Below are 27,871 nucleotides of genomic sequence, written 5' to 3'. Positions count from 1 at the left end.
CAGCGCCTCAGCACCCTCCCAGGGCAGCAGTTCCTCGCTGTCCCCTCAGGCTGAACACACAGAGCGAGGCCAGGTAAACAGTTAAAATTTATTAAACTTTTTGGTCAAAAGAAGTGAACATTTTGTACAGCCCCGGCGCGGCTCCGCCAGCACGGCAGGAACAGGCTCACCTGGAACGCATCGGTCACCCCCGGGCCCGGAGCCTCCAGTAGTGTCACAACCAACGTACAGAGTAAGGTTTGTTTAATTCGGACCCTTTCAGACGCTCAGCTCCCCACGGGGGGATCAGCCCTCCGCAGGGACACGGGGGCGTGCAGAGCCTGGTGTTAAGGAAGCGGAGCACAAACCACGCTGGAGCTGTTGCCTCCAGGGAGTTGGGGTCTCACATCCATTCCCAGTGTGCAGGCACATTGCCAGCATCATCTCTACCTACTCAATGCTACCAATACGTGCTGCAACAGTGGCAGGAGCCCTCACCCAGCCTGCCCGAGGGCGAGGAGAAGGTTGATGCATTTTAGGCCTCTTTGGAGAAAAGAAAAGTACCTAAGGCTTAAGAACAGGAGGGGAGAGCAGGATCCCAGCAGCCACAGCAACACCCACCCGTGGCCTTGGTGCCTCCTGCCATTGGCGTGTCAGAGCCACAGCATGCCCCAGGGCTGGGCACAGCCACGAGAGGGGTCGGGTTTGGGCTTGGAACTGCAACAGGAATACAATATATTATGCCAAGTAGTTAAAATAAACTCTTATCTTCCTGACAAAGACTAAAAAGGTTAAAAACCGTAATGCACATGAGGTTTGGCTCTAGCGAATGTTGAGATGCAGCCAATGAACTCAATTTGTTATCTTCAAAGAAGAAATAGCGTTCCATGTTTGGTTTTCCCTCCTGGTCACTTTCTGTTAAGGCTGTGGACATCTTTATACCGACCTCTGAGTCTCCTACTTGGTACAGAGAGCACTTGACAAGGAAACCAGTGCAATTTGAACTGAACAACAGCTTTGTGGGAACTCTGACCTTGGAATCTGAGATACTACACAAAAACACCTGGATTAGTCTGCCAAAAAAAAAAAACAATAAAAAAAAAATCACTGTTTTGGGGACAAACCCTGTCAAATCTGCCCCTCAGACTAATTCTGCACAATCTCAGGACATGCAATAGAAAAAAATAAGAGGACTGGATACATACCTTCAGATTTAAAAACACTTTTTATAGCTTGTTATTTTATTAAGTGGTTGACACCAGAAGGTGTGGTTAGAGATACAGGTGCTGAGTAAATAGTCATGGAAACCTGTCTACGAACCCAACTCAAAACCTACCTAAGTGCTCCAAGGTAAAACCACCTAAGCCCCGACAAGGCCAGAGGAGGAATGTTCACAGGCATTAAGCACAATATATGTTCTGAAAGGCCCAAATATTACAGCAGAGAGAGCGTGAGAGAGAAGAAATTACACTGTCATGACAAGTTTCCTTCTTGGATGTTAGATTTTTGGTCTATCAACTGGAAAGGAAGGCTCAGACTTCAATAAATACACTGGGTTTGAGCGCTGGCCTTCGTGAGCACTGTCCATCCATTCTGCCTCTGAGGGTTCCTCCCGGAAAGCTGTGGCTGACGCTCCCTACCCCGACAGCAGAACATCCACGACTCCAAACCCAGCCAGATCCTCTCCTGGAGCTAAAGGGAAGTAAGTGCATCAATGTTCTTCACTGGTAGGACAACAAGGCCTTCTCTTTTACAGATAAACAACTGAGCGTAACTAGGCGAGACGACAGCTCCATCCTTGGGGACGTCATCTCTAGTTAATTTTGTCCTGGAATATATACAAGTTATTGGTGGCAGCTACAGCAATGATGTTCTCCATGGGATGCCACGCTGTGTGAAGGATCTTCTTGTTGAAGTCCAGACTGTCAACGCTTATCTCGTCCTTCTTCCTCTTGCCCCCCGTGCAGACCTTGCGCGGCTTCAGCACGGCGCGGGGCTTGCTGCTCTCGCGGGAGGCCTCCAGGGTGACGTCCCGGCGCGTGTTGCGGTCGAACATCCTGAAGAAGTTGTTGTAGGACCCAGTCATGATAGCGCTGTTCAGAGGCGGAGGGAAGGCACATCTTAGTGGTTGCCTGACACAGCATCAACCCGTCTTCTCCCTCACACTCACAAGGAGTCTGTCAGCCCCAGCTCATGACCGGGATGGGCCATCACACTCTTCCCCTCCCTGATGTACACCACTGTTCCATCCGGATTTCAGCACTGCCTCCACACCACTGCTTTCTCCCCTGGGTATTCCTCTGTTATTCCCCCCCCCCACCATCCAACCTGGCCTTGAGCACTGCCAGGGATGGGGCAGCCACAGCTTCTCTGGGCACCCTGTGCCAGCGCCTCAGCACCCTCACAGGGAAGAGCTTCTGCCTAAGAGCTCAGCTCAGTCTCCCCTCGGGCAGGTTCAAGCCATTCCCCTTGGCCTGTCCCTACAGGCCCTTGTCCAAAGCCCCTCTCCAGGTTTCTCCTTCATGCTCTTCACTTAGGGAATCAGTACTTACGCAGCATGTAGCAATCCCACCTACCTCTGCACTAGCAATGTAGGAGGAAGGTGTCACTTTCTTTGCTAACCCCTGTGCACAGCTTTGAGATTTGATTTCCCCAATCACTCTCCCCATCTAACCTATGTGGTGGATCTTCTACTCTCCAACAGTGGATAGGTTTAGGACAAAGCTTGTTTCACAGCCTGATCCTATTACCACCCTAATCAACCTTCTTCACTGAAGAGCCTGCAAGCTTTGGCTGCAAACAGGTCCCTGGTTTAGGTGTTTCAGATTTACTCAAATCTTCAACAAAGTAAGAAGGCCCAAGGGAAGCCAACACAAAGCATCCAGACACAAGATCAAGACCATGGCAATGGTCTCATCTATGTCATCTGAAAGCATTTTAATAGGCGGCTCATATTGCCATAGCTGTTTTGTTACTACCTGAAAGTCCTGCTTGTGGCTTTCCAGACTGGAAACCAAATCCTTGATGCTAAGGGAAAACAAAACCCCAAACCAAAGCCCTGAACTTACCTATCAGAACCGTTCCAGCAGCACTCGAACTTGTCAAAGATGCAGTCATTTTCATAGAGGGAACACAGCTTGCTCCGAAGGTACTCATGAACCTTTGGGAACATTGAAATTGGTGTTAGACATAAAGAAAGAGAAGGAAAGGGGAAAGAGGGTTATTGAAGAAAAGGTGACCACCATACTTGGTATGTCTCTACAGGCCTGTTCTCCATGTTGAGGTCCCACACTTTGACTGACAGGTAGTCTCTTGTCATCATGTATCGGCCGCTGTGACTGAATTTAACATCAGATATCGATGATATTATCTCTGAAAAAAATGATCTGCTGCTAGGATCCTCGGGCTCTTCAAAAACTGCAGACAGAAGACACAGTGACAATGAAGCCAACACCAACCTTCACAGCCTCCAGCGCTTGCGAATCTTTACATCAGCATTCTGGCTGCTTTTTAAAGAAAGGTGCTGGTAAACACTCTTTAGGAATACTGTCTTTTTGAGTAATGTCATGCTCTTGGTCACCAGATGCTAGACATCCATCTCCAAGATTACCAACTGGAGCACAGCATCAGCAAATTACAACTCATGGGTCTTAGGAGTCCATCAGAGGAAAGAGTTAAACACCCACACATGGGTGCAGTGAACATTACAACTGAGCTACAAATCACATTGAACATGAGCTGGTGAAAGCCTCAGCACCCCAAACACAGTACCTTAATGCATGACCCATGCACTGAGACTCCTGTACAACCTACTCCAGATCTGAACAACAGCTGTACAACACAAACTACTCAAGTATTAGTATCTACACTTGAAATGCAGTTTGTATGCTTTTAAAAGCAGATAAAGAAACGCATTATTTAAACCGAGGAGTCAGTCTCTGAGGTCAGTGTTTCAGGACACAAGAACTATTTAAATTTTGAATGGATCCCTTTTAGCAGGATGTTATTCAGTCACAAACAGTTAAAAAACAAAGTGCTTCTAAGTAATTGAATGCAACTCTAACTTGAATACATGGAGTGGCCTCACAGTCTGCATTTCCCAATGCACAAATATGTCCTTCCACCAGCAGGAAAACCTCATCTGCACTGTAGAGAGCTTACCTGCAAGTGTCAGTGGGGTAGGTCACCCCACAGGGCTAGTGATACTGCTAAACCACAACAGTTGTGAACAAAAGGCTATGTGCAGGGCATAGGCAGTTATCCTTATGGCTTCAGTACAAAAGCTTTCCTTTCCCATGGAAGTTTAAGTGGCTCAGCAGACTAGAGCAAAACTTACTTCAAGCGCAGCATGTGGCCTTAGGAATTAATTCTATGCTAAGAGCTGCAAATGTCACAAAGTAAATGGATTCTGGCAGCATCAGCCCAGTTTCTAATGCACAAAGGTGAATAAACTGCCCTGAACTGGCATTTGATAAGCAGATACCTTTGAGAAGCACCAAGACTGAGTCTGGACAGAAGACAGGTCTCACTGGTGCCAAAAGCACTTGTTCCCATCACTTTATGATGCATAAATGGGTAAACAGGAGCAGAGTCAGATGGTCAATTGTCTCATGCTACACTTCTGCTTGGTGATGGCCTAGAACAAGACAATTAAAATGTTCCATTCTACAAAACTACCACCCCTTACCTCGTATGCTCTTTACCAAAAAGCAGAACTTGGCACGGTCATTTACAAGCAGAACACCTACACACTGCATGAAACCAAAGCAAGAAGCCCAGGAGCTAAGACTCATCCCAACTTACACTTGGAGTGCCTGTCGCAGAGTGCTGAGGACCGCATGTCACAGAGGCGAATGGTTCCTTTGCTGCTGCTGTACACGAACACGTTACAGTGGTGAGGGTGGAACTCTGCAGCAGTGATCACCTCTGTCAGCTCCTCCATGTTAGCAGGCTTAATATCTACAATATCTGGAGGGGGTTTGTAAAGGCAAGTTCACATTCAGACAGCTTCTGGCAGGGCACTACTGAAAAATGCTAAAGTACCATGTAGAAAACCAGGGCGAGATCTTAATTTCCACCATGTGCCATCTACACAGAGTGACTTGAGTAGATTAAGTCTAGATGTTCCAAATCAACTTTAACAGATGCTGGAGATAATTCCAGACTCCTCCCAAGCCTTCTTAATGCTTCCTACTGTACACATTCTTTCTCTTTACCTAAAGCTTTGGAAAACTCACATCTGACCTACTGAACACTCAGTATTTCTGCAACTTCTACCTCACTGGAGACTTGTGAGAACATCCCAAGCTGTGCACACACAGCCCTGCAAAGAGGTTTGAAAGTTATTTCTGCAGTTCACGGTATCATCTACATGGAATCCCCCTGAAACTTCAGAGAAGTGTCAGTTAAAGAGACATTAGACTCTGGAAAGGAACATCAAAAGTAACAAAGGAGCTGCTTTTCATATCTTTCCACTCTTAAGTCAACCGAACTCCACAGATAAAGGATGCTCCCTTAATTCCTCCATTTCTCTTTAGAAATCAATCTATCAATGATAATTGTACTGGCAGTTTTCCACTACAATGATGCTTGCACTCAGAATGAATGAGAGCATCCTAAAGCCTGCTTTCACCGTATTAAACTCCAGACTTCTAAATCCTCTATTTCAATCCCTAGATTCAAACACCTACTCTGATGAGTAAAATTAAAGTGGTTCTCTTAAACACACTCGATTTCAAATTGCCCCAGTGTTCACAGAGAACAAAAAAAAAAAAGGATACTAAAACTTCTATCTGTGATTTCTAAATGCCATAGGTTAATTCTTAGGTCATCTGCAGAAAGGTACGTTTCATGATCACTATTTACTGAAATAGAGTTTATGTGATAAGTATGTGCATTTGCAAATATCCTTCTGGGACTTGCTTCTACCATTAGGTCCATGGGTTTCAAGATTGGCACCTGAAACATGAAAACAAACAGTCAGTTTTGGCATAAACCTGATTTCTGATGCAGAAGATCTTAATTACAATCAAAATCATTTAGGTTTGAAAACACCTTTAAGACTGTAGAGTCCAACCATTAACCCAGCACTGCCCAGGCCACCACTAACCCATGGCACTGAGGGCCTTGTCTCCATGGTGTGTGAACCCTTACAGGGCCGGTGCCTGCAGCCCTGCCCTGGGCAGCCTGTTCCAATGCCTGAGCACCCTTTGGGGCAGGAATTGTTCCTCAGCTCCATCTAAACCTTCCCATGGTGCAGCTTGAAGCCGGTTCCTCTTATCCCATCCCTTGTTCCTTGGGAGTAGAGCTCAGCCCCTCCTGGCTCCATCCTCCTGTCAGGCAGCTGTAGGGAGCGATAAGGTCTCCCCAAGCCTTCTCTTCTCCAGACTGAACCCCCCAGGTCCCTCAGCTGTTCCCCATCACCCTTGTGCTCCAGACCCTGCACCAGCTCCATTGTCCTTCTCTGGCCCACTCCAGCCCCTCAAGGGCTCTCTTGTAGTGAGGGGCTCAGAGCTGAACACAGGATTTGAGGTACAGTCTCACCAGTCCCCATCACAGGACGACCACTGCCCTGGCCCTGCTGCCACACTGGTGCTCATACAAGCTAGGATACAGTTGGCTTCTTGCCTGCCTGGGCACAAGCTGCTCATGTTCAGCTCTGTCAGTCAGCATCCCCAGGTCCTTTTCCATGAGCAGCTTTCCAGCCACTCTGCCCCAAGCCTGTATGGTGGCTGTGGCCTGGGTAGAGAACCCAGCACTGTGCACTGCTTAACTTCAATTGGCTTTGTCCCATTGATCCAGCCTGTCCCTTTTCCTCTGTAGAGCCTTGATACCCACAAGCAGAACAAGACTCCTACCCAACCTGGCTGTCATCTGCAAGCTGGCTGAGGGGGCACTCAAATCCCCACATCCAGATAGCTGATAAAGGTATTAACAGAGCCAGGCTTGTACTGAGCCCTGGGAACACCATAGGGATGTTCATAAATGTTGATGGCAATTAATTAATTGCACACCACTGATTCCTGTTTTGATTTAGTGACTATAAACACTTCTGAAACCCACTGAGCAAGAAAGCAATGAAGCAGCCCATGAATGATGACTTCGCTGCTGCCAACACACCACCTCAGACACTGAGTGCAGTAGGAGTTATCTGTCAAATACAGCAGCTTCGTACCTTGTCCCACAGGGCAGTGGTGGATGTTTATTATGACATTTGAGATCATGTTCATTTGAAACACGCACTTTAAACGCCCCCCACATCTTAGAGGGGTGTGAAACTGAGAAGAACAGTTTGCAAACAACACCCCACTGTGCTCCCTGAACAGCTTTAGGAACAGCCGGATGCCTTGACACAAGCAGCTGAGCTGCCAGGGTCAAGTGGACTAAGCTTCCCTCTAGCTCCTTCTAACTGACCAGCAAGTGAAGGTTGCTCAAGGACATCCTAAGCTGTTCCAGTACATGGAATTTCACAGAACACCAGATTACATCATCTAACCAAGAAAAAACAGTTATGACAGTGTTCAAGACAATCTGTATTCCCAGAACAAGAAACAAATGAACTCAAGAGCTTGCCAATTGCTTTCACCATGTTTGTATCTGAGTCTGTTTACATCAAACCAGAATGGATAAAATTAATCCATTACTTTTATTAGACAATTCTCCTGTCTCATCACACAAGTGTTCCTAGCATGGTCAGCAGTGGCACTGGCTTGGAAAGTAGGGAAAGCCTCAGTTCAATCCTATTTATGGCAACAACCACCACCTAAAACCCAAGAACCACCCTCAACCCCACACGATTTCACTGCCTGAGCTCCTGCTTTGAAGGATCCCAAGTTTGGAGCACTAACCCTACCTCTGCATCACTGTGCAAGTGGAAAATGTCAGGAGCCTTCAAATACACAACAGGTTTTCCAAATGCCTCTAACACAACCACCTTCTACCTTACCAAAGAATACTCAGCATCCTGCTTACACTGGAATCTTGCTCTTAGAGGAAAAAAGACCAAAGTTGTTAAATCTCAGCAATACTGAGGGGAAAGTACCATCAATATAACCAGAGCCAAATTCTTCCCCAATTCACAGGGGCCCCCAAGAGAAGGGCCCCACATGCCAGCTTCAGAGCAGCCCCTGGGAAGATGTACAGGTTAACCTGGGCAATGGGTCCTTCACAGCAGCGCAGACACTATGGTGCTGTCCTCTGCTGACTAGCTGTGGTCAGGAGGATAAGTCAGAGTCTGAAATCAATGTGCAGTCTCTGCACTTTCCTTTGTGTTGCACTGAGACAGACTAGTAAGAGCACAGCAGGATAAGCCCATGCTGGCTATGAACTGAGCACAGAGTAGTGCAGCCCCAGCCAGAGATACCCCAAAATGCTGTGTTCTCAGGCTTGAATAAAAACATCATTATATTTCATTGCTGTCAATAAATCAGCATTGTCTTCTTCTACAATTCTAATATACTGAGGTGGACAAAGGCTTCTCTAACAAAACATTTTCATTTTAAAAACAGCTGAAATTTCAAATCCGTTTTCAACAGGCTAAAATGTTCCAAGAAAAAAAAAACAAAACCCAACAAACTACTGGGAAGCCAATAATATAGTATTATAATAAACTTTTGCCTCAAGTTTTCCAGAGGAACCTTATTTAACAACTACATACATATATAGTAAAGTGTCTCCATTTTTAACATGTGTTTTCAGTGACCCCTACCAGACCATTTTTGATCTCCACACTACAGCTGAGCACTTTGGTAGTACAAAGGTAGAGAAGTACATGCAGAAAGACACTAACAGTCAGCAAGCAGACACATACCCGCAGTGCTGTGATTCTGAAGGGATCCCGCAGTCTTCCATCTTCATCTTTTAAATTATAACCTTCAGCTCTTTTATCCCTTTCACTTATTTTCCATAATTTAATAGTTTTATCTAAAAACAAAAATTCACGTGCTTGAGAATGAATTTAAGTCAAATAAAATCACTAAACCGCAGAGGCAACAGAGTGGCTGTTAGTTGTGTGCCTTGGTTTCCCCTGCATGCAACAAGAAGGGCCCAGATGGGGTCCTTTAAACATCAAGAGTAGAGCCCCCCCCAGGTACTCTGTGCCTTCAGCTATGTTGTTCAGCAGAACCAATACATGGAAATAGTTATCAAAGTTAAGGCTATTTGAATTTCAAAGTGCAGCAGACAGTCATTCCTGCTTTTACAGTTTCATATAGCAGGCAGCATATCAGCACTTACACAGTCATTTAAGCACAAGGCAAAAAGTGATCCAAACTCTTAGGAAAAAGCATATTCCTCTGAAAGCAACAGCAACTTCTGTCATAGAATCATTTAGGTTGAAAGACATCCTTTAAGATCAAGTCCAGCCATTAACCTAGCATTGCTAAGGCCACCACTAAACCATGTCCCTAGTTCTCCACTTCCATTTACAGCTTGCTCCATGGTGCATCAAAACAAAACCAACCCAATATGTAAGAACCACTGCTAAAATACTCGGGAAAAACCACAAACAGCCCTGAAATGCATAAAACCTTGTCATTCCCAACTTCCAATACATGAAAGCTGTGAAGAAATTACAAGCACACAGCGAACATGCTATAAACTTCCTCCTTGAGTGACTGCTGTCTTGCAAACAGTTGCTCTCCAAAGCACATGTGATGTTTTGGCATTTAGAAAGCAAAAAGATTGTAACCACAGTGCTTCCATTTCAAATGTAACTGTTACAAATTCATCAGGGATCCCAAACAATTACATTTCAAAATTAGGATGATGAAGTCAAAGCCAGACTTCTGCTACAGCGCAGCACACCAGGAACCCATCCATCTATATAAGAACTACACAGCAGGGTAACAGGGTATGTAAAGTGACAGCATGGTCTGTCTGTCCCCAGAAGACAGCTCTGGAACTGTGTCTCTTGCTGCTTCCTCATTTCTACATTCATACATCAGTACTTAGATCATTACAAACAAAACATACTTTACATACAGAGAAGACATTAAACCATCCCCAAACCCTGCAGACACTCCCCCACCCAGCAAGAGAATATTCAAACGATGAAGTCTTCCGTGCAGAAATGACATGTCCTTACCATTTGTAGACAGCAGGAAGTGAGCAGCATTCTGTTGTGGTAACCACCTAATTTTATTGATTTTTTCCTCAATTTCTAGACTTTTCAAGTAGTCAAACTCAGGTTCATGACTCTGGAAGGTGCTGTAAACATTGTATTCCCCCCTGGAATGAGGACGGCTTTTATTCTGCAAGGAAACAGTAACATCAGCTGCAAGCATTGTCATGAGTTCATTAGGAACTGCACATATAAAACTAATGACTACAAATTGTCAAGTAGAAACTTTTACAACAGATCCTGAATTTACATTTTTACTCTGTGATACTGTACTTAGTTTAGCATCAATAGAGTGCACACAGACTTAAAAGCATTTCTTTATATATCAGTACATGTGTACTCATAGAACACAGCCCATTCCAAGGCATGCTGGCCACAAAGGAGTCCCTGTGCTTGCCTGGAAGGGTTTAAGGCTACTCCATCTCTCCCAAGCAGTTTCAGCAGAGCTGGAGCAGAGAAGTAATATCCTAAGTTCCACACCACCAACTCCATGTCATTAGTTTCTGCTCCTCACTTAATGTCTATTCCCATCCTTTTCTTTTTACTCATTCCTGTAAATCACCACAATATGGACATAAAGTGGGTTTCCAGAACAGGAAATCAATGTAAAAGGACACAAGACATGGAGTAATTGAATATGGTTTTTATAGAAGTCATCATGCTGAAGGCACAGCAAGATCAATGAGATCACTAGATCTACCTCCTCTCCTACTCCTTTTAAAGCCTGCTGTGTCCAGAAGTGGTATCAAGGTTTACAACTGAGCTTTGAAAACCTTTTTTGTTTGTCAAAAAAAAAAACCATGAAGGCTGGAATTAGTACATTTTCATCTAAGCCATTCTATAGTGCTCATCATGGTGTCCAAAACATTATCACAAACACACTGACAACTTTTCCTCTCACAGAACTAGAAGACCACTTTGTATGATCTTCATTTGGTGGCAAGGAACAGAGATCAGAGTCACAAGCATCCACAGATTTGCAGAATCAGAATTGGGACAGTCGGTCATCAGGATTTCAACTAGGTTAATGAGAGATGCTGATTCACGTTTGGAGAGCTGCAGAGCCCGGAACTCCTGAAAACAAGCTCCCCAAACACAGTTGGAAATCACATGCTGGAGAAGTAGCAGCTCACTCCTCTGCAGAGGCAGGCGAGCAGGAAAGCCCACCCTGCACCCTGACTGGTGGCAGAAAATACAGTGGGACTCACAGCCCTAGAGACCACCAGACCAGTCCGTGTTCCAACATGGTGACTTGGGTAAGATTATTTCAGTGAGAGGTTTTCCTGCACTGTCCCACAAGTATGGAGTTTTAGTTAATGCTGGGACTTTACATTATTATTCCTTACTTGTCACTCTTCCAAATGTTGGATAGGATGCTCCCAGCTAACCCTGTTCAGTATCACTCTGCATCATTTACAGCCACCCAAGCTTTGAGCAAGCTGTGGCACTAGGCAGTGGTCTCGTTCTTTACTCACACATTTGGCTGGAATCACCAGCTGCTTGGAACTGAAGTGATGTCTGAGTTCAGGGCGTGATGTACAAGAGTTCAGCCCACCTTCCCAACTCATAGTGTATGGGGAATTTTATAACTACCCTAAGCTGTTGGTAACCTAGTTGGCCTACTTAAAATCCACACTGTTGAAAAAACTGGTTGCAAGGTTTTATTTACTCACTTGAGTTCTATTCCTCCACTCCATAACTTAGGTAGCTTTACACATGCCAAGAGATATGACACTTATGCCCAACTCTTCACTACAGTCTGCATGTACTCCAGAGAACACCTGAATATTCCTGGGTAAACAGTCTGACTGGTGGTGTTTTTCCCCCCAGCTGGGTTCTGACTTACAGAACAGCTGAAAGGCAACCATTAATAGCTCCACTCTCAACACACATCAAGACAGTCAGAAATCCTGAGCAGATGGACACTTCTGACCTTGATCTCTCTGTGCCTTGGTTCAGTGTCTAGAGCAGACTAACTGCTCCATCAGCTATGAGCTGTCTAGGTGCAGCAGGGCAGTGTTTCAGCAACTTTTTCATGTCACTACCTCTCAGATCCTCACAGTAAAACAGTAAGTCACCTTTGGTAAAAGGGTTATAAATAGTATCACAGTGAGCATGAAATGCAATATACTGGAAGCTGAGATACTGGATATATAATACTGGATACTGCGGTATACTGAGCATCAGCTGAGCCACACCAGAAAAGGAGGATTCGGATGGAAAAAAAAAGGAGCATCTCAAAATCAGCGTAATTCATGTGCAAATGAGCTGAATTAAAATTCCAGGATCAGGTTTGGTATTTCTGACCCTGGGAATGCTCAACGCAAACCAAAGGCTCTAATTCTCATCAGCTCTTCAAAAGAAAGGATAAACAAGTTCTTTGGCAGATGAGCTGAGGTAAAAACATCTATGTGGAATACTGACTGTTTAAAGAACACAATTCCAGATTTCTAACAGACATGACAAAGCACAACAAGTATTTTTCAGCATTTAGTGCACTTTTTCAATACACATTATTTCTCTGGATATAAAAAGCTCAGAGATGGCTCTGCAAGGTTGAATGGGCAGCAGAGGCTACAGTGCTATCACACAACTGAGCAGCACTGCAAGGAGCCAGCCAACAGTGTGCCACTGCAGGAGGATGAGGCTTCCCCTCTCTGAACTGAAAACGCTTGAGACTTTCCTTGAGAAGCTGTTCCTACTGGTTTTGAGTCATAAAATCCTGAAATATATCAGATTAATTCTTCAGTTTTTGAACCATCCCACTCTGCTGTCCTTGCAGCCTAACTTGTATCCTTATTCATGAACTTTCCTTTCATTATCTTCAAAGCATTATAATTTTATAGAATAAAATGGTTTGTGTTGGAAGGGACCTTAAAAAACTTACCTACTCCCAACCCCTTGCCACGGGCAGGGACCCCTTCCACTGGAGCAGCTTGCTCCAAGCCCCTGTGTCCAACCTGGCCTTGAGCACTGCCAGGGATGGGGCAGCCACAGCTTCTCTGGGCACCCTGTGCCAGCACCTCAGCACCCTCACAGGGAAGAGCTTCTGCCTAAGAGCTCATCCCAATCTCCCCTCGGGCAGGTTAAAGCCATTCCCCTTGGCCTGTCCCTACAGGTCCTTGTCCAAAGCCCCTCTCCAGTTTTTCTGTAGCCCCTTTAGGCACTGGAGCTGCTCTAAGGTCTCCCCTTCCCCAGGCTGCCCCAGCCCAGCTCTCTCAGCCTGCCTTAGATCAGCCTGGCCAAATATAAAGTTCAGAGGAAAGTCCAGAGGCAATTCTGCAACATGATACAGAGCACAGTAGATATGGATGTGAAGAACTCCCTTGGATTTTGAGGACTTTTTTGGGTGGAGGGTGGTTTAACCACCACAAACCAACCTCTCCCAAGGTCAGCACGGGGCAGGTATTTAACGATTTTGCTAACTTGGGGTTTTCTGAGAAAGCCATCAAACCCTGAAACTTCACAGCATGGAAAGATGAAGTGAGACAGTGCAACACAAGAACAGTGGAGTAACAGCACTTTTGTTTTTCAAGTCACTGACCTCTTGTTCCCTTTGAAATATAACCACTCTGCCACCTTTGTCTCCTGTTGCAAGAAGATCACCAGAGTAATTAAATTCAACTGTTGAAATAATATCAGCTGTAAACAGAACAGAAACAAACAGCACTGTCATGTGGGAAACAAAGCAAGATGTTTCAAGACTTGAACACAAAATTACTACTTGTATTAAAGCAACAACACAACTCCCTCATTTACATCATCACATCCAGACACTAAGCCATGTTTCTAGAGCCTAACAACACTTTTAGATTTAGGTTTATAATCTAAAGCAATTCCTCATTTCTCAGTTTAAGTTTTTGAAGGGCCTTCAATCATGAAAGAGAAGACATACTGTTTTAGGAATCCAGACTCTGTATTCTGTTGCCAGTAAATGATGAAGCACACAATGGAGATGGGAAGTCTGTGCAGACCCAAGTATAAATCCTGTGGGAAGCAGTTTACCTGTGATATTGGTATTGCTTTGGAGCAGCACTGCACATGTACTGCTCCCACTGAGGCCGAGGCATACCTGCCTTTCCTCACACTGAGTACTCATGTAGTTAGTTCAGGAACCTGAGCTGGGCATCCACCTCTGCTGAAGGGGTGGGGTGAAGGAAGGAAAGAAAGGAAATGCTTCCAGCTGAGCTTCCCGAACCAAGTCTGCAGAAGCACATACACCACAAACAAGAGGCAAGGCTCACTGCACCTGAAAGAATGGGAGAGGGAAGGAAAAGAGAGCAGCACTTCCAGTTCAAACTGAGTCAGGTGCCCTTAGGACTGAACCCTGGAAACCACCAGTGCTGGTTCACCACTGCTCACCACAATAAATCTTTGGAGGTGGCAGTAAAGAAATAACTGCCCTTAAACAATCTCTACCCAAGGGATAGAGAGATAAGGGGCTGTAAACATCTGTCAGGCTTCAGGCATATGGTAACAAAACCAACACAGCACTCAGCATCAGATGGTGAGTAAACATTCACCCCCGACACACTCATCTGGGCTGGTGCTTGTGGCCACACAAGGGCTTCCCTGGATGATGCAGGCAGAGAAACTGCAATATCTGAACTATATGATACCAGTTAGTTTCAGAGATTGCAATTGGAGAGTAGATGAAAACTGCTTATCTCTTAAATTCCTTTCAATAAGCCCCCACTCTTTTGAGGAAGGCAATCAGAAGTATAAGCAATTTTCCCAATATATAATCCATATTTCATCTTTTATTAACAGATGCCTGTGAAAAGTTTTTCCTAGTGCATAAAGTTAATGATTTACCTTCTCAGATTAAAAATAAATATTAAAAATAAACAAATAACAACCTTCTACAGCTGTATCCCAGCCTTCCCAACCACATAATTAACCTGCTTCTGGACACATCTGATTTTATAATCATCTTTCTTTCAAAGGTTATGAAAAGATTCCATTTTGATAAAGAAGAAGATGATCATAGAACCCCAGCCTGGTTTGTGCTAGAAGGGACCTTAAAGGTCACTCAGTTCCAGCCCCTGCCAGGGGAGGGACAACTTCCACTGGAGCAGCTTGCCCCAAGCCCGTGTCCAACCTGGCCTTGAGCACTGCCAGGGATGGGGCAGCCACAGCTTCTCTGGGCACCCTGTGCCAGCGCCTCAGCACCCTCACAGGGAAGAGCTTCTGCCTAAGAGCTCATCTCAGTCTCCCCTCTGGCAGGTTCAAGCCATTCCCTTGTTCTGTCCCTGCAGGCCCTTGTCCAAAGCCCCTCTCCAGGTTTCTTGTAGCCCCTTTAAGCACTTGGAACTGGCACTGGTCCTCTGGAGCCTTCCCTATTTCAGCCTTTTCTCTATATTAACAAAGTAACTCACACTGACATCTACATAAGGGTGAGGTAAGACAAACTACTGTCACATTGGCTTATATACAGCATCTTACTTCACTCCTCTCATATGCAAGACACATCTGTGATTCTGATTGTCCAGAAGCAAAGGTTTGTTCAACTTCCCCTCTGTTTCTGCTCTACTGTGGCCAGAACTGTTCTGCAAGTGGCAAAGGAACTTTCCTCCTGTAAACTCTGGAGAGCAGCAATACCTATGGCTTTACAGTAAGATATTCACCTGGTAATATTGCTTTCCAGGCGTGAAAAATGTTTAGTCTCACTTTTGGAAAGGAGTTCTACTGTAGTTATTCTAGCTACATAGCAGGAAACTCCTAGCTGCCTTCAAAGCTGGTATATTAAAGGACAACTAAATTATGGTTCTCTACAATCTCAACTTCAAAAGCACTTCCATGGACAGTAAACATCCTCCCAACACAGGCAAAAGCTACAAACATCCACCTTTATAATAATGTAGTTGGCATCATCCTCAGTGATTCAGGAGACTGTCCTGTAAGCCTTCACACATGCTCCAAAATAGAGTGCAAGTGCTCTGAACCTTTTAACATCACCATTATCTCCCTCTATCACAAAATTCCTGCCAGAATGCTGTTAAGGTTCTAACCTTCAAAGCTTCCGGAGCTTGTTATAATGGGGAGTGAAGGGGGACAGACACCACCATTTGTTAGGATTCAGAGATGACAGCAAGTTTAGACCTGCAAACCAATTCAACTCCACAAAGGATTCATACCGGGTGCTTCTAACTGACACCAGTATCGATGCCTGTGCTCTTTACATATTGAAGGATGCCAAGAGATCCAGAACACCTAAATTACATGCTTAAAAGTAGCGCCTGCGAACTCTTCCTAAGGTGGCTGCACATTGCTGCTTGGGTTAAACTCCAAACCCTGGAAAGCATCACTGCTGCGCGGCTCACCCAGATGAATGTGCAGCTGCAGTTCATGCTTAGGACTGGCACTAACTACACATGAACAGCATCAGCTTCCCGCTCATTCGTCTAAGCTATTCACAACCTTCTGTCAAAAGCCCACTCCTCAGACAACTGATGAACAGGGAAGTCAGACAGTCACTGTTGGGGAACACCACCTAAAGGGGGTAGATCCAACTTCCAGGGGATTTTAACTTCATTTTCCAAACAGGTAATGGACAACACACTGCTTCACATTCAGCATACACACTGACAGAACAATACACATAAGGAACCAGGTCCTACTCCTCCCTTTGGAAAATATTTTAACACACAGCACCTTTCTCCATGATGTGTCCTAGAGATCCAGCGAAGGAACAAGGGACTATGAAACTCCCTGAGGAGGCTTATGCTTGGAAATGACTGGATCTGGACCAGAGCCAGGCAGCCGGCATGAACTGTAAGGGAGACTGCCCGTGGAAACTAAACTTAGAACTAACACTTCTGTGCCTGTCATAGAGATCAAAGGTGACACACCTTTCCCTCTGACACACTGTTATTCTACAGAAGGTTTTATTCTACAGCTGGAAAAAGCTGCAGGAAACATTGTATAGCCTCCTACAGCTGATGGGAAGAAGCTGAGAGTGCAGAAGAGGGTAGAGTGGCAATTACACACTCCTAAATCAGCCAGGACATCAGAAGCTAGGATCATAGAATCCCAGACTGGTTTATGTTGGAAAGGATCTTAAAGCTCATCCAGCTCCAACCCCTGCCATGGATAGGGACACCTGCCACTGGAGCAGCTTGCTCCAAACCCCTGTGTCCAACCTGGCCTTGAGCACTGCCAGGGATGGGGCAGCCACAGCTTCTCTGGGCACCCTGTGCCAGCGCCTCAGCACCCTCACAGGGAAGAGCTTCTGCCTAAGAGCTCATCCCAATCTCCCCTTGGGCAGGTTCAAGCCATTCCCCTTGGCCTGTCCCTACAGGCCCTTGTCCCAAGCCCCTCTTCAGGTTTCCTGCAGCTCCTTTAGGCATTGGAGCTGCTCTCAGGTCTCCCCTTCAGGAGCCTTCTCTTCTCTAGGCTACCCCAGCCCAGCTCTCTCAGCCTGGCTCCAAAGCAGAGCTGTTCCAGCCCTCACAGCAGCTCCATGGCTTCCTCTGGACTCGCTCCAAAAGCTCCACGTCCCTCTTGTGCCAAAGAACTACCTTTAGGTACGCGGCAGAGTTTAACAGAGCCCTAAATAACCCCGCTTCTTGAGCGAATCTGAATTATCGAGCAGATCTAAGGTCAACCAAGGGCACGCGCTGGGCACTGAGCTGCCTGCCCAGCACAGCAGCAGCAGGAGCCGGTCGCAGACAGCTGAGCCGCTGCTGTGCCACGGCGAGCTGCACACAAGAGCCCTCCTGTGGCTGGGCTGCCAGCCCTGCGCGTCCCGGAGCCTGCCTGGAGCGAAGCCACTCGCACTTCAGCGCGAGGAGCACCCAGGCTGCTGAAACCGTCAGGAAAGCAGCAACTGAAGGTGTCAAACCGCCCCCAAGCCCTGTCCCCAAGGCTGTTCCCTGTCCTCCCCAGGCTGCCCAGCAATCACCCCACACCAAGCGCTTGTTCAGCTGGCTCAACAACAGGAGTTTGCCTCTCCCAAAGGGGAACTAGTTCAATTCCCTCGTGGAGTTCAATTTGCACATCCTTTTCAATGGAACCAGATCATAAATTGGTGCTGTAAGTGTCCTCTGAATTATATTTTAAATTCCCCCTTCTTCACCTACTTTAACATACGCAGTTTGATGTTAGTACAAAGAAAGGGCAAAGCAGCAGCAAAAAAAGAAAGTAGTAACAAACATTACTTTCACGCTTGCCAAGGCTTTCTGTGCCTTTGCTTACAAGCAATAAGCAACTGTGGAGGCTATTTTTAATATTCATGACACAGTCCAGCATTCTGGGTGCAAACCCATTGCCTCAGTATGATTTTTTCCCCTCTGGAATAGCAATTCCAACAAGCTCTTTGCTACTGGAAGTATATTTAATGAATTGATGTGATTCTGTTAGGTTTGCTTCTATGTAGCTCCTTGTCATGCTTTTTATTGTACTTTAATAGGATTTAATAAAAGTCTTAACATGATGGGTAAATATCTTTTCTTCCACTTGCAGCACTCACTTTCCTCTATCTTTTCTTTACTTAAAGCAGTTTTGTCAGTTTTAAGCTTTTCCCCCAGATGTTAAAATACTTCACAAATAGCACAATAGTGACAGCTCATGTGGAACTGTATTAACAGGTACCACAACCTGCTGGCACTGCAGAGACAAACAGCGGCAGCTTTCACTGTGCACACAGTAACACATGGCTGTAAAGACTTGCACTAACTTCGGTACTCCCACTACTCAGTGTGTTGTATTTTGCTTTCCCACCCCACAACTCTAACACTCACCGCTTACCCAAACTGTTTATCGCTCACTCAGAGCGATACACACTCCTGCAGTTTCACACGTTAAACTACACCTAGCAATCTGCCTTCTCGTGCAGCCTGTTCTGGCCTAGTCTTTGAAAGGATTTTCCTCTCTGTTCTTTAATATTCCACTTGCCATCTTCCCCTGGTACCGAGAAGGTTTTCCCCTTAATGCCCACAACCCTATACCCTTGTGCTTTTCTGACCACACTGCACTTACTTTGTTATGCATCTAAGTCAGGAAAAAGATGCCAGGTGCAAAAGCTATGGGTGAACTTCAACTGTGAAATGAGACATTTATGAACCATTTCTGACTGCCTTCGAGGTGTCCACCTCAGCTGTAAACTTCCTGGCTCCCTTTAAAAAAGGACAGATATGCTAAACATTTTTCTACTTGTATTCAGGCTCCTCCTCCTGCCCATGCAAGTCCAGTAACTCATGGTGTGTACACATCAGGGAAAACAGGAATCAAAACCTGATACCATGGGTAAAGATTCCCTGTGTGATGGCTGCAGGGCAGAGTCTCTTCTGCACAGAAACCCCAAATGACCACTTCTGTGAAGCCTGAAGATCACCTGGAGCTTTGTCTTTTAAAGCATAACTATTCACCTGTACATCTGGGCTTTCTCACTATTAGGAGTCTAACAATTACGAGCTAGAAGCTTCCAAAAGTCCACTAATGTTGTATTCCTCACACACAACACATCTTAGTCTCCAGAGTTAATTGTATAGAGTAAACCTACATATTACACGTTAACATATTAACAGAATCACAGAACCATTTAGTTTGGAGAAGACCTTTAAGATCAAGTCCAGCCATTAACCCAGCACTGCCAACTGTACCACTAATCCATGTCCTTAAGTGCTGCATCTACACAGCTTTAAGATGCCTCCAGAGATGGTGACTGTAAGACAGTAAGCCAGTGCAATTTACTTTCAGATGGCTAACACCCTGGTTTTAATGTTGTCTGACAGGACTGGAATTCAAAAGAACACTTACTATTAAATACTACTGGCAGAGAACAACATTTTTAGGCAATAGTGTGTTGTAGAATAAAGGGTGAAAACAAATTCTTGGTTCATAGCTTGTACAATGACTTGAGATTAAAGGGGTCTACCTGAAACATTAAGGCAACTTTCATCAACAGGAAACCAACATACAACATGCATACAGGTCAAATCTGCCTGCATAGTAATATAGCCCGGCTTCAGTCTGCATTTGAGCCCGGACACCCCTATGTGCTGGGCTCCAGCCTCAGTGTGTAGCAGCTCAGGGAAAAGATTCTTCCCCTCCCCTGTGCTCTGGAGAGATCCCCTCTGCAGTCCTGATCCAGCTCTGGGGCAACAGCACAAGAGGGATGTGGAGCTGTTAGAGCAAGGAAATGCTGCGAAACCTGGAGAGGAGCTTTGGACAAGGACCTGTAGGGACAGGCCAAGGGGAATGGCTTGAACCTGCCAGAGGGGAGACTGAGATGAGCTCTTAGGCAGAAGCTCTTCCCTGTGAGGGTGCTGAGGCGCTGGCAGTGTTCAAGGCCAGGTTGGACACAGGGGCTTGGAGCAAGCTGCTCCAGTGGAAGGGGTCCCTGCCCATGGCAGGGGTTGGAGCTGGAGGAGCTTTAAGGTCTCTTCCAACATAAACCACTCTGTGATCCCACAAATTAAACACCAGCAAAAGCCTTTCCCAGAGCTGGTATCAGCTATATCCTGCAGATCACCACATACAACATACACAAAGCAGGGAAGATCAAGGAAACTTTTGAAATCTTTGGTCCCTGCTGGGAATGAGGGCTCCTCAGAATGCTCACAACAGTCCTCTGGGCAGTGGGGATGTGGTGAACTGTCAGAGGATCAAGGCAAAGCACACTGCTACTGGGGAGCAGTGCATAATGCTTTAGGGAGGGCAAGAGCAGGTATCTCAGGTCTTGTTTGTGGCAGAACACTGCTTTTCAGGGAAAAAAAAACAAACTAGAACACAGCTTAAACACCCACCACCTTCTGTCCAGTTCCATATTCAGCTACAGCCTATTACTTACAATGAAAGGAGACCACACACATGGCCTAATGATAGAGCCATTATTACCATATTTCCCAGTTCTTACAGAAAAGAATTCTTAAAAGCCATCACCCAGTTCTGTCACTCCTTCCATGCAGTTTTAAGCATGTGTCAGATAGCTGCGCCTCTTCTGCAATAGTTTAAGTCTGAAATTGTGCCAGAATTTGCTTTAAAACCAGCAAGAACAGGCCAGTTCAATTCCTGAGCCCCACAGCAGAACAGCTTTGAACCACTGACTTATAAAGATGATTTAACACTAAGTGTTTTTAAATCCCTTGTATCCAGACTTGAGAGCAGTTACAGGATTAGAGTCCAATATATTCTTATTAATTGTGGGTTTCTTCCCTGCTTGTGCTCTGACAAACTCCTGAGCTGGACTTCTTAGCACTGTTACAAGCTTTAAAAGGAGAAGCAAAGAATTTGCTCACCTGATGACAACCACGTATCTTTATCAGTGCTGTCTATACCTATTACTATTTGAAGACCTTTTATAAAACCCTACAGTTAGTACTTATTTTTTATATTTAAATGGAAATACGAAGCTTCTGAACACGTAGAAAATCCAAGGCAGGTTTCCTGAAAGTCAGTGACAACTTATTTTGAAGAACAGAAGTTTTGCCCACGTGAAATACTTTACAAAGGCACATCCTCAAGTTAATAGACTGGAGCTTCCAAGGAGCTCCTGTCTACTACCAAAGGGCACAGTGTACAACATTCACATGCAGAACCAGGCTTTACACTCAGCTGCTTCACAAGAAGGTTTCAAAACTCACACTTAAAAGCAAGTGAAGCTTAAACTGATGCAGCTCTAACAGGAAAGCAGTACCTGTTTCATTTAGTGGAGTCACCTTACCCTTAAGGCTGCTTGTGTCTGGAACAGGAAGATGTATCTAACCAGCATTTAGAGAACAGAATGGTTCACCTCAATCCCAAACCCCACACTGACTGCTTTGAAAGCCCAAAGAAACCCCAGTGTCCACAATGGGAAACCCACAATGAACTCCACAGCACGCTGGCTCCCAGTCTGACATTCTGCCCAGCAGTTTCAGCCTGTCACCGGCACAACTGACTCAGGAAGACCTAGGGTGCCACTCTCTCTCTACATATATATAAAAAAAATACATTGTTAATTACATCAGGAAGTGCTCCTGGATTATATGCACATTTGGCCCAAGGAAATTATGAATATCTGTAAACTACTTAATAAACTGTACTAGATTTTGCTTGCTAAAAAAAATAAACCAAACAAAAACCAAACCTAAAACCAACCAAACAGAGCAGTTTTGAACATACAAAACAAAACACTGAAATCTAAAAACTGATGAGGTCTCAGGCAGCAGGATCAGTAAAAAAATTATAATTTAAAAATATTCCTGCATTTAGAAAGGTGCTTACCACCAAAAAAAGTAATCCAGGAATAACAAGTTTTACAGGCAGTCAATGGGGTTTTGTAGGCACGTGGTTTTATACTAACAACAGAATTACCACACAATTTTAAATGAAATGGTCTCAATATCAACTTTCTCATTCAGTATCTGTTTTACTCCCCATTCCGCCTCCTTGAATCCAATTCAACTTTTCTGCATTAGAAAACTCTGTATTTCAGTAACTGGTGTATTATCCCTGCTCTGCTTGAGGTGGCCAGGCTGGGCATACAAACACTGCTCTATTTCTTTACACAGAGCACTGTACAGATTCAAAGATTACTCAGTGCAGAAAGGGAATACACAGAAGACAAGGAGGAGACAAAGTGATATATAGATTAGCAACCTAATGAAAAAACCCTGGGTATGAAGATGGCAGCAGCACATCCAACTGCAGGGATCTGGCAAAGCCATGTTGGCATGTGTATCAAAGCAATACATGTGAGCAACAGCTACTGAATATAAAGATATCCTAGAATTACACTTTCAACAGAAGTGACTTTGGGTTAAGGTGCTTGGCTATCAGGCTTTGTCATTTCATCTACTGACTGAATTGTCTGTAAGAACAGTCTGCAAAAAGCCTGCATTTAATACATCCAACAGGTACTTTATGTTGGGTTTTTTTTCAGACTGCAGCTAAAGAGCTGCTTTTTCACAGAAGAAAAAAGAGGAAAATAGTTACTTATAGAAATTGTAAGTTTTCACCATCCCAAAACCTTACAGGAAACTCCCAGGGTTTTATGTAATAGTTGCAGCAAGGCAACTGTCACCCATCACATACATTTAGATGGGCAGTTTGGCAAAAGATGGTTTAAAGATGTTTTAGAAGATGGTAATGAGTAAATAGTTCTTTAACTGGGGACAAAACACTACAAATGTAATTTCACTCTTATTGCCTACTGCTAAATCAAATTCAGGCAATTATTAGCAAATATATTGCAACTTTATTTAATTCCAATTTCAAGGCAAAAAAAAAACTAATGGGGGAAGTCCACAAGCCAAAACAGACAATGAGTCCAAAAGCTGCAAGTAGTTCTTCTTTGCCAGTAGGAAAACCAAACTCTACCAATAGTGCAAAACCAGGTGCTGAGTATTGTATTAGTTGTTCTATGGAGAAAATGAAAATCCCCACATGTAGCAGCATCACACACAATCTGAAGCCCTCACTCCAGGAGGAGTCACATTAATAACATGCATCTGGGAACTTTACCCTGGGAAAAAACAGGGTAAAAGTGTTGAGTGTTGTCATCAGTATTCCCTCTACCACTCCTAGTTACTCAAACCTGAGTTTTCCTCTCTCTAACTAACCAGTGTGCCTTAGTGGTGTCTCATCAGTAATACAAGTTCTTCTTTGAACAGTCCTGTTACACACTTAAACAATTAAATTGGGTTTAGGACACACTGGTGTTTCAAAACTGAGCAGCTTTCTGGCTCTATATATCACTGCGAAGTGCTCATAGGAATAAGGTGCTCACAGGGGTATGTATACTTTTTGCAACAGAGAGAATTTTCAGTCACACAGATGCTAAATTTAAAAAACAACAAAACAAGGACCACTTGGGAAACTCGTAAAAGCCACTTCAATCCATTTTCATAAGAATTCTGGGAACTTCAGAACCACAGCAGAAGCTAAAACATGTATTTAGAGAAGAAAAAGGGAAGAGAGCAACAAGTCGGCCTAAGCACTTGTTTCTCAAGCAGTTTTCAAGTCCATTCCTCCCATAGCTACTATTTTGAATGGAATGCCAAACAAGTGGCATGAAAATGAAAACAGTGTCGGCATAATTCCCCTGTAGTAGCCAGTTAGGAAAAATACTCACTGCATCCAGTAAAGCACAAACCCAAACCACACACTGGCACTGCAAGCTGCTTCAATTAATATATGCAGCTACCTCAGTTAATGCAGTAAAATCAAATAAACAGCACAGAATTGTTTCATGCACATACTTCACACCCTCTATTCTAAATAAAACCTAACAGTGTCGCCAACGTGAACAGTCTGAACACTGAAAATTTAGAGGAAAAAAATGAACTCTCATCAAAACTGAGCAAAACTTCATGTTGTTTCTACACACTACAGAAAAAGGCTTTGTCCAGTTGAAACATTTTCCTTAGCTTCTATCACTGCAAAGCATGCTGTGCTTAGAAAGTTTCAGAGCCATGCCAAGGTGTGCCCATTTCCCCCTACTGAAACACGGCTATTTATAGCTCCCAAATGTAACGAGTGGGACTGAAATCTCTACACAGCTGCAGGAAACCTTTAAACTCTGCTTTTTAAATGAAGCCCAAATGACAAACCTACATGCTGTCTGCTGCTCTCTTTGCGTCAGAGGAAAACTTGACAAGCCTGACAGGCTCCATTCATGTTTCCCCCTCCCCGCTGTGTTTTATCACTGTCATTACCTTTTTCTCCCTAGTGATTAGCACTAAAGAACTGGAGGAAGCCACCGTGTCTTCCCTATTATGCTCTCCTGCAAAGAGCAGCACGCTGCACTGGGAGCTCAGGCAGTAGCTTAGTCATTGCAACACACCCGTCTTCCGAGCCTGGGGCACGGACCGAGTTGATGCTCTCGCCGCTCTGCCCTTCCCGGCCCCGGCTCCTTCAGCGCGGGCGTGACACCGACACTGGGAGAGGCAAACAGGGTGGCGGTGGCTCCGGCGGGCGGGAGCCACCGGCGCCTCCGGGAGCCCGCGGCCCGGCCCGGCCCTCCCCTTACCTTCCGCCACGTCCTCGTCGATCGCCCCCTTCACCTGGGAGAAGCACCACTGGAAGTCGTTGCTGCCGCCGACGCCTCCACCTCCTGCCACCCCTGAAGCAGGAAGAGAGGCCGGTGAGGGACGGGGCGCCCCGCGGAGCCCCGGGCCCAGCCCCTTCCCCGGCGGGGCCCGCTCCCCCGCCGCACGGCCCGACCCCGCGCTCGCCACACCGCCTCGGACCCCGGCCGCGGCCCGGCCCGGCGCCCCGCGGGGCAGGCCCGCTGCCCGCCATGCCCCCCCCGCCACCCCGGCCCCTCCCCGCCTCCCGGGGCCGCGCGGTGCGGTGCGGCCTGCCGCGCCGGGCCCGCAGCGCCCTCCGCCCGCCGGGCGAGCCGCAGCCCGAGCCGCGGGGCCTCACCTGCCATGTCGCGCGGTGCCGGTGCGGCGGAGGCGGGGGGCCCGCGGGGGCAGGCGCCGGCCGGGAGCGGGTCGCAGCCGCCGCACGGAGCTGCCGCCGCGGGAGGCTCCGGGGTTTCAAAATGGCGCCCATTGCCGGCCGGCCTGATCCGGTGACGTCATCGCCCCGGCTCCCCTCAGCGGCGGAGGCGGCGGGGCCCGGCCCGGCGCGGCCCGCTCGGCACCGGGGCAAGGCGCTCCCGGCGGGGCTGGGCCGGCGGAAGGAGCACGAGGAGCAGGGCGAGGCGGCCCGCTCTGCCGGGCGGCGGCGGGGAGGCCGGAAGGAAGCGAGAGCGGGGCTCCGAACTCACCGTTACGAACGCACCTTGACGGGAGGGGGCGCGGCGGGCCGGGGCTGCCATGGCCGCGGGGGCTGCCCTGTGCATGCACCGCCCGGTTGGCTTCCGCTTGCTCAGCTCTCACCGCCCGGAGCTTTAACTGTGGCGCTGCCCGGAAGGATGAACGTGGTTCTAACCTGTGCTCTCGCTGGGCTGCCGGGGCCTGCGGAGGGTCTGCGGGAGCGGAAGCAGCGAGGCACGGCCCCGTTAAGACAGGCAACCCCTGGGGCCTATCCCCGGCCGGGTTTTTGAGGGCCCGGGGGTCAGGGAGCTGCGGTGGGGTCAGAGGAGCTGCGGGGTCCCTGATGGTGTAACTGTGCGCACCTGGGCACCGAGGGCGGTTGAGCCCCGTGTGCAGGAAGCATCCATCCCTGTACGTGTCTGCGGAGATCACAGCATCCCAGCCTGGTGTGGGTTGAAGGGACCTTAAAGCTCACCCAGCTCCAACCCCTGCCACGGGCAGGGACCCCTTCCACTGGAGCAGCTTGCTCCAAGCCCCTGTGTCCAACCTGGCCTTGAGCACTGCCAGGGATGGGGCAGCCACAGCTTCTCTGGGCACCCCGTGCCAGCGCCTCAGCACCCTCACAGGGAAGAGCTTCCCACTCCTTTGTGCGCTGTGTTACTGAGGCTTTGTTCAGTTTTGGTCTCTTATAATTTATTTTTTCTTAGTGTTTCTCAAAGTAGGTGCAGATACTGAAAGCTGTAAGGGTGAAACTTTTGCCCCCAAGTCCCAAAAAGCAAAAAGCAAGCAAAATCAGTTTTGTGCGGCTTTTTTCCCCAAAACTCCTGTGTTGTTTTATTTTTGACCTCTAAGTCCCTCAGAAGGTGGTATAATGGAACGTTTTAACTCCTAGGGAAGTGCTAAGTGCTTAGGAAGGTAACAGGTCTATATTGTTGTGTCTTACACCTTAGATGTTTCTTAAATCAGGTTGGTTGTAGGAGATACAAGCCAAGTGGTTGATGAGCGGACTTGGTTAGTTGTGATCTTGAGTGCAACTGAGAAAAGGAGTTATCTTCTTCCTTACAAAGTGAGAGTCTTGTTAGTGATAAATAGCACTCAATAACGTGCTCTTCAGTGAGCCTTCCTTTCTTACTGAGCTGAAGTTCACCCCATAGATGCTTCAGGATCTCTCTGTGGAAGGGCTCAGGTCTGACACTTGCCCCAGTTCAGGAGGGCTCCTCTCACAGCATTTCTGCTCTGACTGGCAGCCTTTCCCCATCACTTTAGATACAGAAATGCATTTGACTTTTGTTTTCTTCATTTAATTGCTAGGTATGGTATCTGTTTCCATGTATGAATTCACTACTTAATCGGTGTTGCTTATTCCTTATACAGTGTAATATGTATTTAGGAATCTAAATGAAAGTATTTTCAGCTTAGTCTTTTGGCTGTGTCTTCTTTGCAGGTATAGGACAGTAATTTTTTAAGGCACGTGGGTATTAGTTTCATTTTATTCAGTATCTAGTCTCCATTCTTCAAAGAGAACATACAGAGAAAGTTCTGTGGTTAGAAAAACGTCCATTTGTTTATTGAAAGCTGCTCATTTTCTGATTTGATTGACTTGCTCATTCAAGCCCATAGTGAGCAGTCAGCTATATCCATATATAAACTTGATGTTGTACGTGTGTCCTCATTCTGTGGATACGTGTAACTTTTGTATTAAACAATGCAGAGTATCTTACTAATGGAAATCCAAACAGTATTAATTTGATTGTTAAAGGAATTCAGTCTGGAAGGTTTTATTTTTGAACGTGTCTTTATTGCTTTGAATTAGAAACACTGGGATAAACCCATTCAATTCATGCACACTGTGAGCAGAATAGGTGTAGCTCAGCTGCAGACCAGGACTGGTGTCTTGAAATCTTACGACTGAACCAAACCCTGGCTTCATTCCGCTGCGGAACTGAGGGGAAGGTTTATGTCACCCTGTTGGCCTGAGTCTGCCTAAGTCTTGATGACAGCTCCTGGTCATGAATCAGGTCTATGACTGAGCTTCTAGGAACGTTGAAACAAGAAACATCAATTTAAAAGTTAAATAAAATCA

General features: G+C 46.1%; 1 protein-coding gene across 2 annotated transcripts; it reads right to left on the bottom strand.

The window, feature by feature from the left end:
• Positions 1-74: 74 nt before the first annotated feature.
• Positions 75-25,892, bottom strand: PPP2R2D (protein phosphatase 2 regulatory subunit Bdelta). 2 transcript variants are annotated; one of them, XM_065672488.1, is made up of 10 exons: positions 25,814-25,892; positions 25,053-25,145; positions 13,644-13,741; positions 10,064-10,229; positions 8,789-8,901; positions 5,760-5,937; positions 4,783-4,947; positions 3,227-3,396; positions 3,048-3,139; positions 75-2,072 (listed from the first exon to the last, which is right to left on the bottom strand). In XM_065672488.1, the coding sequence occupies exons 1-10, from the start codon at positions 25,872-25,874 to the stop codon at positions 1,793-1,795; spliced, it is 1,416 nt and encodes a 471-aa protein (XP_065528560.1). In that variant the 5' UTR covers positions 25,875-25,892; the 3' UTR covers positions 75-1,792. The 2 variants fall into 2 exon arrangements, with proteins under 2 accessions (XP_065528560.1, XP_065528561.1); XM_065672489.1 differs by lacking the exon at positions 25,814-25,892 and adding an exon at positions 25,451-25,746.
• Positions 25,893-27,871: the final 1,979 nt, after the last annotated feature.

This window comes from Lathamus discolor, chromosome 3 (assembly GCF_037157495.1).
Source record: "Lathamus discolor isolate bLatDis1 chromosome 3, bLatDis1.hap1, whole genome shotgun sequence".
In the NCBI taxonomy this organism is placed as follows: Eukaryota; Metazoa; Chordata; class Aves; order Psittaciformes; family Psittacidae; genus Lathamus; species Lathamus discolor.
Note: the sequence above shows the minus strand (reverse complement) of the source record. Positions and strands in the feature narration are given on the sequence as shown.